The sequence below is a fragment of the Podarcis muralis genome, chromosome 2, assembly GCF_964188315.1.
Source record: "Podarcis muralis chromosome 2, rPodMur119.hap1.1, whole genome shotgun sequence".
In the NCBI taxonomy this organism is placed as follows: domain Eukaryota; kingdom Metazoa; phylum Chordata; class Lepidosauria; order Squamata; family Lacertidae; genus Podarcis; species Podarcis muralis.
In genome coordinates this window covers 35,171,218-35,183,733 of record NC_135656.1, presented here as the reverse complement: position 1 = coordinate 35,183,733, position 12,516 = coordinate 35,171,218, and the positions used below count along the sequence as shown (strand labels likewise).

At 43.8% G+C, this 12,516-nt stretch overlaps 2 protein-coding genes across 3 annotated transcripts in view; one reads left to right on the top strand and one right to left on the bottom strand.

The window, feature by feature from the left end:
- Nucleotides 1-4,836, bottom strand: part of UNK (unk zinc finger) — a 47,003-nt gene extending 42,167 nt beyond the window's left edge. For both annotated transcript variants that reach the window (XM_028716928.2, XM_028716929.2), the window contains exon 1: nucleotides 4,279-4,836. In XM_028716928.2, coding sequence (XP_028572761.2) covers nucleotides 4,279-4,376 — 98 coding nt within the window. In that variant the 5' untranslated portion in view covers nucleotides 4,377-4,836. The remainder of the gene's footprint in view (nucleotides 1-4,278) is intronic.
- A 5,068-nt stretch (nucleotides 4,837-9,904) lies between these two features.
- Nucleotides 9,905-11,951, top strand: H3-3B (H3.3 histone B). The gene is made up of 4 exons (XM_028716918.2): nucleotides 9,905-10,050; nucleotides 10,566-10,714; nucleotides 10,981-11,134; nucleotides 11,251-11,951. Exons 2-4 carry the CDS (start codon nucleotides 10,587-10,589, stop codon nucleotides 11,377-11,379), a joined length of 411 nt encoding a protein of 136 aa, XP_028572751.1. The 5' UTR covers nucleotides 9,905-10,050; nucleotides 10,566-10,586; the 3' UTR covers nucleotides 11,380-11,951.
- Nucleotides 11,952-12,516: the final 565 nt, after the last annotated feature.

Below are 12,516 nucleotides of genomic sequence, written 5' to 3'. Positions count from 1 at the left end.
TACAAAAACTACTTTTACATTCCAGCAACAACCCCTTCATAATTATATTCCTGCCATTCTCAATACATTCCAACATCTTATAAAAGAGAGAAAATGCTGCTACCGTTTCAAGCCCAACTACTTTAACTAGTATAAGGTGTACAGCTGGTTAAGGACACAAGAACACTCTCTCTCTTTCTCTGGGTTGTTATTTTGCTTTATCCAATTATCAAAATTGGAAATTTACTTGCTTCTAATTTCCAAGATTAAAATCCCCCCTAAAATTTAAAATCCCGAAGGCTTAAGAAAATGTGTATCTACCTCTAAAGAAGATACAGGTATACTGTGGCTCCAGAAGTGGATCAGCATGTCTGAACTCAGTCATCTTAACCATGTTTCATTATGAGACAATTAGACATAAAAATGATAACTGATCATATTTAAGTGTCCCTAATATAATGTGGAAACCAGTGTTCAAAACTGTCATTGTTCTATGCGCATTTTGTGACACGGAATTTCATTAGCGTGAGCAGTTTCTGAGCTCTGAGCGCAGTACTGTGCCTAAGATTTCAGATTAAAACTGTGGAGTGGAAGGAAAGGAAGACCTTTTTCTGCCTCCCTACAGAGCCTAGGGCTTGCCGATCAGAAGGTCGGTGGTTCGAATCCCCACAATGGGGTGAGCTCCCGTTGTTCGGTCCCTGCTCTTGCCCACTTAGCAGTTCGAAAGCACATCAAGTGCAAGTAGATAAATAGGTATCATTCCGGCAGGAAGGTAAACAGTGTTTTCGTGTGCTGCTCTGGTTCGCCAGAAGCAGCTTACTCATGCTAGCCACATGACCCGGAAGCTGTACGCCAGCTCCCTTGGCCAGAAAAGCAAGATGAGCACCGCAACGCCAGAGTCGTCCGCGCCTGGACCTAATGGTCAGGGGTCCCTTTACCTTTTACTTCCAGCTACTCTCCAAAGATTAGAGAACAGACCCTCTTAAGAATATTAGGGAGGTAGGTAGGGGAAGGACTAGATCATATGAAAAATGAACATAATATTTTAACTGCAGTTCATTAATTTTCAGCTTTGTATTCTTGTTATAAGACCCTGATGTTGGGAAAGATTGAGGGCACAAGGAGAAGGGGACGACAGAGGATGAGATAGCTGCCAGCATGAGTTTGACCAAACTACGGAAGGCAGTGGAAGACAGGAGCGCCTGGCATGCTCTGGTCCATGGGGTCACGAAGAGTTGGACACGACTAAACAACTAAACAACAACAATTCTTGTTATTAAAAAGTGTGCCTAGCTATTCCATTGTTGCACCCATAACCTAGGTTTAAGGTGCCATTTAGCTCCTAGCTTTCATATCTCTGTTTCTAACGCTGGTGAAAAGTGGCTGTCAGTTTTTTTTCCTGGGGAAGGCAGATTCAAGCAACAATAATGTTTCTTCAGGGAGATATCTACAGTCATCAGCAACTTGTATAGCAACAATTATCTCAGTTCTCAAAGTTTTCACTTTGAAAAGGCAACTGTTTAATTCCTCACAGTAGATGAAGTCATAACACACTATTAAATACATATATTACTAATTACTTCATAAATATGCATGTAAGAAACAGTCCAGCAAGAAATTCCTTACACTTATAAGCAGACGTTAACTTATTAATAACTTCAGTACATTCAGCACACTTTAGTAACTTTTTGAGAGAAGGGATCAAGGACAGATTACAGTCAGCAGAACCAGAAGACACATGGTTCTCTCATTGCAAAACAAAACAAAACAAAAAAATGCCAAAAATATAAGCAAATGAATGCAAATGAATGCCAAGCATTACATTCTGTGAACACAAATGCGTTTGCTGCACTAAGGCTGCAATCTTAACCCCACTTACTCCTAAGTAAGCTCGCACTTACTTCAGCATAAGCTCTGATTACTATAGTAAAATACGTGTGATCATGCAAAGAATAGACTGCATTTGAAACATCAATTTGCAAAGTCTACCAGCAAGTCTTGTCTGAGCAAATTTTTACAAGAAAGCTGAATTTTAAACCTCACAGATGAGTTCAGTAAACTTTAAAATAATCAAAATGCACCCACAAGGCAAAAATGAAAAAACACACCTATGAACTGTATTCCTGGTATCATTTCTTTCACCATTTGATTGTGTGTGTGTGTGTGTGTGTGTGTGTGTGTGTGTGTGTGTTACAGTCATACTTGTAAACTAGGCCTGATATTAAAATTGGTTGAGTCCCAATTGAGCAGCAGAACAAATACCCAAGCAATTTTGCACAACAGTTATGTATCCAATTTATTTTATTGTTCAACTTTGCCTCCTGAAGCAGTGTACCACATTCTGGCTGGGAAGCCATTAATTTCAAAACTTATTAAATAAATGAGCATTTGCATGGAGGAGGTATACTGGAGCAAGCTACAGCAGCAGGATCTTCTGTGTCACAAGTAAGAGAACTCTGCACTAACATTTGTTATCAGTTAAAACACAGTGACCGCTTGTAGCGGTATTACTAGCTCTGAAGCATTTTATTGATTTACAACATTTTTATTCCACTTCTCCATATCCTTGAGACAATTCACATGTCCAATCAGAAGTATGCCCTATTGAGTTCAATGGGTTTAGTCCAAGGAATGTAGGTACAGTGGTACCTCAGTTTACGAACTTAATCCGTTCCGGAATTCCGTTCTTAAACCGAAACCGTTCTTAAACCGAGGCACGCTTTACCTAATGAGGCCTCCCGCCACTGGTGCCCTTCCACCATTTGGATTCTGTTCTTAGACCAAGGTAAAGTTCGCAAACCGGGACACTACTTCCGGTTTTGCGGAGTTTGTAAACCGAATCGTTCTTAAACAGAACTGTTCTTAAACCGAGGTACCACTGTATAGGATTGCAGCCTAAGATACATGAAGGGTTGCACTTTCTTAGTTCTAACCTGACTGTACTTCATTTCTGGCCAATTCCATGCCATATATTAGCTTTGCATTATACCACAAGACACATACAGAAATGAAGTCTGTTTCTAGCGTAGTACCACTGTCCCACAACACTATGCCAAGGAACTAGCATCCTTTGTGGATTTGCACCTGCAGTGCAATGCTACAGAGGTTGGTGATGTCACCAGTGGCACATAATTCACTGTCTGGTCCAAAATACCTGCATTTGCTTAGCCAGTTATTCACAGAATTAGGTCACAAGAGAATTTACCAGGATTTCTGAATGGAGTGAAAACAATACTTTCCTCACACAATTGCCACAGAACACTAACAGGCCATTTATTTCAGAATTCAGTATCCCTTTGACATTTTTCTACCAAAGCATTTTGTACTACAGCGACTGAGAAAAAACACTATTTTCTGCTCTCTCTTTTGTTACCATTTCCCCCCTAGAATTATAGCAATTTACTCTACATAACGTTTCTCCTGGGCTTGGCATCCTTTACTTCACAGAACACACACCACAGCTTCCCTTATTCTTGAAATTTTAACGGGGCATCTCCTGAGAGAAAGACGAACTAACCCAGTGCCAAGGAAGAACAGCAAAGAAAGTCAAAGCTCTGGCAAAGAGCAGCTTAGATTTTATGGGATGGTCCCTTTACTCTAGAAAAGACAGTTCGAAATAAGATAAAGGATGCCCTTATTTGTGTTGACCACAAGCCCACGGCCATTAACACGAGGTTAGTACTTGAGAAAGAAAGAAAGCGAAGATTATATATAAACATAGTAAACTAAACCACTTGTTTTTCCAACATTTGAGTTCACAACCGTCCTACTTGGCGGCATGGAAAGACGCATTACCGTTTTACTAAGCGGAAGAAGGCAGAGCCGAGAGAGAGAGAGACACTACCAAGTACAAAACAGATGATTTGGGGAAAGGGGGGCGAGGAAGATTAAAAGAGGTACCCACTACCCCCCTCAAGTCAACGTAAAGGGAGCCATGGGGTGCGCGAGCCGCAACGCATCATGGGTATCGCGCGCCTCAGCTTGTGGGGTGTGTGTATTATGTATGTGGGGTTGTTCTTGCGCGCGCACTCGCGCGCGGGAACGGAAAAGCGCGCGGCGGCGGGGGGGTGTCAGCTCCCGCCCCGCCCCCTCCCACTCAGGCGAAATTCCACCGGCCCAGGCCGGCCACGACCGGTTCCAGCCGGTTCCGGGCGGGCGGTTGGCTTCCGTGCGCGCGAGCCGCACGCTGCCCGCTGACGTCAGGCGTGTGTGGCGCGCGGGCGGGTGCCGGGCGGAGGGGTGCGGCGGCGGCGGTCGCAGCAGCAGTAAGTGGCGGCTGCGGGTGTTCTCGCTACGTACGTGTAGTGCTGCGGCTTCTCGGGCTGCGCCTGGAGCGCGCTGGCGGGCGCCACCGGCCCGGTCGCGGGAGGCCCGGTCGCTACCGGGCCCTTCGACATGCTCCTGCCTTCCACTCCCTCCGCCACCGCCCGCTACCACCGAGGAGGAGAGCTTTATTATTCACTCTGCGCGGTCCGCACGGAGACCGCAATGCGCAGGCGCTGCCGCCGCCATTACCGCCCCGGGTTACCCAAAGCATGCTGGGGCTTGTAGTCCCGGTGATGGCGGAAAGTCCCCCTTTTCTTCTACTGGGCTTCCGGCCAATGAAACTACAACTTCCAGGGGTGCCCTGCGCTCGCTGCCCCGGATTGTGCAACAGCGCGGGGTTTCATAGGAGTTGTAGTTCGGATGAGTTCCTCCATGGATTGCCATCAAGCGGATCTAAGCAGAAGCAGCGCTATGCAAGCCTCGAAGCGTTTTGAACAATTTAGCCGCACGTAAAACTGATACAGCCCGATCCAAACGATGTTCACTTGGAAGCAAATGTCAGCAAGCGCAGATGTAGGAGTTTGTGCACTAGTTCTTCTGGTAAAGAACTGTGGGATGTTTATATAGTTTTAAGATGGCAAATCAGTACTGTATGCAATTCTGGTTGACAACGACAGCTTCTATAGTGAAAGAAAATCGGGGCTTTAAAACAGTTGATTAGACGAAATCCTTCTCATAGAATGTTTTGCTATCATTAGAACAGGATGAGCTATTATCTGCTGTTGTGAGGTGTCTGAGTAAATATAATAGTTTGTCATAAACTATGCCACTTATCTATAAAATGGTTAAACCTTTACAGTAATAACTAGATATGTATAGCCATTGTTAATGCAATGACTTTATTGCACATAAAATTATTTACATAGAACATTTCAGAAGACAAGGTGCTTAACAATTCCTCTTTCAGTTGTGTAGTTGGCATGGGTCAAATAATATGCAGTACTGAGTACAGTGGTACTTCGGGTTAAGAACTTAATTCGTTCTGGAGGTCTGTTCTTAACCTGAAACTGTTCTTAACCTGAAGCACAACTTTAGCTAATGGGGCCTCCTGCTGCCACTGCGCTGCCGCTACACGATTTCTATTCTAATCCTGAAGCAAAGTTCTTAACCCGAGGTAATATTTCTGGGTTAGCGGAGTCTGTAACCTGAAGCGTATGTAACCTGAAGCGTATGTAACCTGAAGCGTATGTAACCCGAGGTACCACTGTATCTCCCTTCTTAGGTATATTATGCTGGTTTCTATGCAGCACACTGCTTTGTATGTTGGCTTGATAGTGATCCATACACTGTTTAGTACGGCTTAAAGTTTGCATAGGACTGAAGTCTTATGCTCCCAGACTTTTACAATAGTTATTCAGAAATGAAGCCATTTGGACTAATTTCCAAGTAAACTTTTGGGCTGAACATGCCTTTTAAACTTTCTTTAGAAGGGTTGGAGTCTTCCCCTCCCCCCCACACACACTTTTAGGCTCTTTATGGCAATATTTCAGGTACAATGTTGCATCCTGTTAGTGTTACATATGGTGATGAGAGTAGGCTTTCGTCTTGCTTATCCTTTAACATCTGGAGTCAAGGAGTGAACATGAGGACTGGAATACTCAGTTATTGCCCAGTTTGAAACTGGTTATGGCCAAAGACACAGCTTAATCCTATCTCCTATTGTATTTGTGATGCAAGCACAGGCTGACACCACAACATGTGAGTTCCCAGAGAGATCACAGGTGCTACATTCTTCCCTGGTCCTCCTATTGCTCCGGGCTAAGCCATGGCTCGACCTAGCCTAGCAGTGTCCTCCAAAGCCAGAACCACGGTTTGTCTAGAGCAAGACAAACCATGAGCCCAGGTTCAGACATAGTAAGCCTAACCATGGCTTAGCTGATGGTAGTATGGCAGGAGGACGACCAGGAAAGCAGCACAGCAGCCCCAGTCCCCTCCAGGAACTTACACATTTACACAAAGCCATGCAAACTATGTTAGTGTGGAAATCAACTAGGACAGTAAGGTGCTTGCCCTTAAAAGCAAATGGGAAATTGCTTTGATTCAGTTCTTAAACAGGGCAAAGCTATACTGGAGTTAGAAGCCAAAGATATCCTGGACTGGTGGGATACAAGGAATTGATTGCCTCTCTCCCCCATGTTATAATGCTTCTGTTATTGGTAAGGCCTATGCTTCTTTGAACGTAAGCAGCATTGATGAATGATAGTGCTATCTGAGTGAAAGATTGCCCTTGTGTGATGCTGGGATCTCTGAACCAAGTCTTGTGCTATCAGCAGCAAATCATAAGATTATGGCTGGGTGTTGGTAGAATAGTTTCATCGCAATACAATTTTCTTAGACATCTTTATGCGCCCCCTCGCCCAGCTTGTCCGGAGCTTCGGGCTGGGTTGCCATCAGTATGCTGATGACACCCAACTCTATCTGTTGATGGATGGCCATCCTGACTCGGCCCCAGACACACTGACCAGATGTCTGGAGGCTGTGGCTGGATGGTTACGTGGGAGCCGGTTGAAGTTAAACCCTGCGAAGACAGAGGTCCTTTGGCTGGGGCGAGACGATATGGGATCGGGGGGGCAACTCCCATCTCTTGCGGGGGTGCAATTGGTGCCAGCACCGTCCGTTAAGAGTCTGGGTGTAATCTTCGATACCTCCCTCTCTATGGAGGCGCAGATTACAGCTATAACAAAGGCGGCATTTTTTCATCTCCGCCAAGCTAAGCAGTTGGCCCCTTATCTCTCTCGCCCTGACCTAGCCACTGTGATCCATGCGACGGTCACCTCCAGACTGGATTATTGTAACTCGCTCTACGTGGGGCTGCCCTTGAGACTGACCCAGAAACTCCAGCGGGTACAGAATGCCGCAGCGAGACTCCTTACGGGGTCCTCGCTGTGAGATCACATTCACCCGGTGCTATACCACCTGCACTGGCTCCCGGTGGAGTATAGGATCAGGTTTAAGGTGCTGGTTTTAACCTTTAAAGCCCTATACGGCCTGGGACCCTCGTACCTACGGGACCGCCTCCCCTGGTATGCCCCACAGAGAAACCTACGGTCGGTAAATAAAAACATCCTTAAGGTCCCAGGCCTCAGAGAGGTTAGGCTGGCCTCAACTAGAGCCAGGGCCTTCTCGGCTGTGGCTCCAATCTGGTGGAATGCTCTGTCACAAGAGACTAGGGCCCTGCGGGACCTGACATCTTTCCGCAGGGCCTGCAAGACAGAGTTGTTCCACCAGGCCTTTGGTTGGGGCGCAGCCTGACCCCCTCCTCTGGCAACCTGCACAGTATTTTGGTTGCCATCAATTTGATTTTAATTAATTTTTATAATGATATATTTTAGAATGTGTGATTATTCAACTATTTGGTTATTTGATTGTTGTTAGCCGCCCTGAGCCCAGCTTCGGCTGGGGAGGGCGGGATATAAATAAAATTTATTATTATTATTATTATATTCTTACTGATAGGTGTGAAAGACGGACTTACTAAACTTATACAGTAGGTCGAAAGTCTCCCACCTCCGCTAGTTAACTTATTTGTATGTCTCACTCTTTATGTGTATAGGTTTTATAACAACCAAGTGGTTTTGTTAAATAAATAAATATCACAAATCTCTAGTCATTAGTCCTACTCCTGCAGACTTCAATTTAGTTCATTTGATCTAATACACAGATGCTATGAGGAACCCAATAAATCATTTATTGCATTGTTATTATCATTAAGGGGGGCATACCTATGTGTCCAGTTTGTCTCATTGTGGACTGACCAAATAAGTATACCATAGCAAAGAAAAGGAGGTAAGTTAAAGGTATTCAATATAACAATAATTAGTATTTGATTGTGCAATCAATTTATAAGCACTTAGACATTTTTTCTAATGGGAAAGGGTGTGGCAGTGCCGTGGTGTCTGTTCTGTGAAACTTGGGTGTTCTAACACCACAGTAATATATATGTTTATTGAGAAGTCCCACAAAGTTCAATAGTGTTTACTCCCAGGAAAGTGATTATAGTACATACACTGCAACTAAATAAAAATAAGTACACAAAAGTACAACTATTTTCTATGTTTGATGTTCAGTAACAAAATATAGTGCTTAAAATGAACAGCTTTTTGTCACACCTGTTTGGAAATGCAAATGTTGTGCATCTTCATGCCACACGTATTAGTAATCTTTATCACTGTAATAAAATTTCTGTGAGCCAGTGGAGGAGCAGGATTTCATAAGGTGTGCAGTATATGTCCCATTGTTTATATCTTCAATTTCATCTTGATTACACATATAATGTAATTTCAGCACTGAGTGTGAAACAGTTTTGAGATGTGTCTTCCTTTCAACAGAAATGCCCAACCTAGTAAAGATTATGTACGGTAATTGGTTTTGCTGGATCTGAAGGCGTTTTCAAACCTTACCAACAGAGTCTGTCTTTTTCGGTACTATTACCTTATAGAACACTATGATTAGAAAGAATAATAGACTTGTCAAATTTGCATCCTGTTAAATACTAGAACTGTAGGGTTAATTAATGTAATCATTAGCTATTGTGTGATCAGTAATACATGAATTTAGAGAATGCAATACCTGTGCTTTAACAGAATCAGGTATATTGCTTTTACTTAGGATGCACTTCATATATAAGATGTATAAGAAAATATGTCAATAGTTTTGTACATATCAGTAGTCTATACTTCTCATTGCATTTCACACCAGACTGCAGTATTAGGCCCTCATCCTAGAAGCTGCAGGGAGTTTCTATAAAGAAGCTAAAATCACTTAACATAATGTGTATTTGCTAACTAGGAACTTTTCGTGTTTTAAATGTTTTGTTTTGTAAATATGTATATGTTACTTATTGCAGGTATTTATTTGATCATGCAAGCCAGCTAGAGTACCAAATAGAGTAATAGTTTTCCTACCAAAGTATTTGTATTTTACCCACTAGATTTGATTAAGAAATATTTGTCTTCTATACACTGTTAAATTGAAAAAAAATATAAAATTTCTAACCTTAGTATATTTGAGTTATGATTATGTGACGGGTATTTTAAAGGGGCGTTTTAATCTGTGTTTGTGTTCTGTGCAATACTGTTTAATAAATAATCCGTGTTCAGTGCAATATTGTTTAGAAAATAATTATTGACTTATGTTTGAAGTTTCCTTTATTCGTACCACTTGGTCTGACGCTAAACAGTCAGATATATTCAAATACGACTGCAACCTTCCTACCTGGCTTTACCATTTTCCCTCCTACGATAATTTATGTGGCAGTATTTCCTCCTGTTTACCCGCCTCATTCAGTCTGGGACACTCCAAACGGACGGCTTTTCTTTCCCATTGACTTTCCATTGTGGAGCTTTGCAACAAAAAGTAGGATCCAAACTATGTTTTCTGCCGGCCAATCACAACCTTCTCCTGGGCTCCAATTCCGATTGGTCTGCTTCAGCTCACGATGTCCAATCGGAGTGCAGCTTTAGCAACCAATCGGCTGTCGAGGTTTCATCCAATCACGGCCGAGATTCGGGGAAACGGCCTTTGTGTCAGTTAACGTCACGGCGCCAACGGAGGTAGACGCCAATGGCTCCGTGCGCTGCGTGTCTGTATTGTGAGGTCATGACGTTCTCGGCCCCCTCCCTCTATAAATACAGTGTCCCCGCGCCGGGGAGGGGACAGTTGCGGGCTCGTTGGGGAAGGAGTAGGACGTGTACCTTGTGGCTGGTAGGAGCGGAAGTGTTTTTAAAGGCTCCGTTCCTGAAAGTGGTGAGTTTCGGCTTAGGGCGGCCGGAGAGGGGGGTGGTGGGTGGGGGCGGGGAAGGTGGACGTGTATTTCTCGTATTTTGGGCCGTGTTTCGGGACTGGTGGGGGAGGGGTGGTGAAGGCCGCTTTGTTTCGCTTCGCCCGCGGTGTGTCTGTGTTGGGGGGAGGGATGAGATAGTCCGATAGTCGTAGTCATGGCAACGTAACTACCGGCGGGGGTGGAATGGAGCGGAATCGTGGCTTCGGTTCTACTACTACCGCGCGTGGGCGGGAGGCAGCGTGACTCCTCGTTCCTATTCCCCGGGGAATGTCCTCCGTTGGCCGCCGCGGAGGGAGCAGCGCCCAGACATCTGCTACTAGTATTCGTCTTGCGCTGCGGTTCCTCCGAAGAGTGGCAGGGAGGGAGGAGGTTAGTGGAAACTGGCACGAAGTGGTAGGGAAAACACTAAAGAGTCAGACGGGAGGGTGTTAGGGCTAGCGCTTCCGTTGCCAACCTCTCGTTTGCTTTTTCCTCCTAGTACAAAAAAAAGTAAAGGGAAATGGCCCGTACCAAGCAGACTGCCCGTAAGTCCACCGGTGGCAAAGCTCCACGTAAACAGCTGGCTACCAAAGCTGCTCGGAAAAGCGCTCCCTCTACTGGTGGAGTCAAGAAACCTCATCGCTACAGGTAATTAAAGGGGGGAGGGAATAAGAACAACTGCCTTTTTTAAAAAAACAGCAGTGAATTCCGGAAAGCAGGCCGGGGTTCATATCTACACACTTAAGAGATGATAAGGGCTGTATTGACAGTACCTTAGAGTCTGGTTTAGGGAAGTGGTTGCCCACTCCGCAGCACACTTTTTGCCGTTTTCAGGAATGCTTCTCTGCTGGCAAGATCTGAATTTACATATTGCAGCTTGGGGCCTTGTTCACACTATTCTACCAATTTTGTAGGCCTGGTACTGTGGCGCTGCGAGAGATTCGTCGTTACCAAAAGTCCACGGAACTTTTGATTCGCAAGCTTCCGTTCCAGAGGCTGGTAAGGGAGATTGCTCAAGACTTCAAGACAGACTTGAGGTTCCAGAGTGCAGCCATTGGTGCTCTGCAGGTATGAGTGTGTTAATAGTTACTTTTAACCAGGTATGCTGTGGGGGAGTGGGGAAAAGGGCTAATTACATGTACCAGTTCATGGTTTCTAACACTGTCTGTCTTGTTTCAAAACAGGAGGCTAGTGAAGCATATCTGGTGGGTCTCTTTGAAGACACGAACCTGTGTGCCATCCATGCCAAGAGAGTCACCATCATGCCCAAAGACATCCAGTTGGCTCGTAGGATACGGGGGGAGAGGGCTTAAGAGGAGGCAGTTTTTATGGTGTTTTGTAGTAAATTCTGTAAAATACTTTGGTTTCAATTTGTGACTTTTTTTTGTATGAAATTGTTTATAATATGTTACATTTGTACTTAAGTCATTCCATCTTTCACTCAGGATGAATGCTAAAAGTGACTGTTCACATAAAAACTCAGTGATGTGAGCTTTGTTGCTCAACAGTGACAAGTTGCTAATATGCAGAAGGGATGGGTGATCTTTCTTGCTTTTCATGCATGTTTCTGTATGTTAATGACTTGTTGGGTAGCTAAAATTGTAAGGTACTAGAATTGATATAAATGTGTACAGGGTCTTTTTGCAATAAAACTGGTTATAACTTGATCCAAGTGTTTAACAATTGGGGCTGTTAAGTCTGACCATACATCACTGTGATAGAATGTGGACTTTCAGAAGGGTAAAACTACAAGTCTTAACCACAGTGTAACTTACAGTTTCCTAAAAACGTAAACCTGGCAGCTATAGAATACACTATGTGCATTTATAATAGCTATTTTATATATTGTAGTGTCAACATTTTTAAATTAAATGTTTTACATTCACCCGAGGAGTCTTGTCATTGTTGTGGGGAAAGTAGTATTACGATTTTGTCTTATACTATCCCTGCTCAAATCAAGTTAAGCCTGTTCCTTGCTTGGTATGCAACTCCAATTACAGCAGAAGCTTGCTGTACTTATGTAACCTAGAGTGATTAAACGCTTGCTAATTTGGAAAATAGTTTTCCCCACTTCTAACTTATTAAATAAACAGAACACTGTCAGACTTGGTGTTTTTAGGCCTACTTTTAGTGATCAAAGTACTCAAGTGGTATAAATTTGGTCTTGAGTGCTAATACCCTATCCTTGCTGCCTTGGTTGGTTTCTTCATGTACCCTTTTTCTCTTACACTTTTGGGTTTGTTTTGAACCAGTTTGAGTGATCTCGCCATTTATATATTGAAATGCAGCTTCCATTTCTATAACCAAAGCAGACAATCAGGCTGTTATTTTTTTGGGAGTGGAGTTAATTCTTCACCTAGGCTGCTAGTTGACAGCCCCTGGCAGCAAATAACAAAAATTAAAGGAGTAAAGGGGGTGTACCGAAAAGTGTATATACAGTGTTCTTCAGA

Excerpts from the sequence above, each read along its gene's own strand:
- H3-3B (XM_028716918.2), top strand. The coding sequence starts at position 10,587 with ATGGCCCGTACCAAGCAGACTGCCCGTAAGTCCACCGGTGGCAAAGCT. Across the intron at positions 10,715-10,980 it reads AAGAAACCTCATCGCTACAG|GCCTGGTACTGTGGCGCTGC; the intron begins GTAATTAAAGGG and ends CCAATTTTGTAG. Across the intron at positions 11,135-11,250 it reads CAGCCATTGGTGCTCTGCAG|GAGGCTAGTGAAGCATATCT; the intron begins GTATGAGTGTGT and ends GTTTCAAAACAG.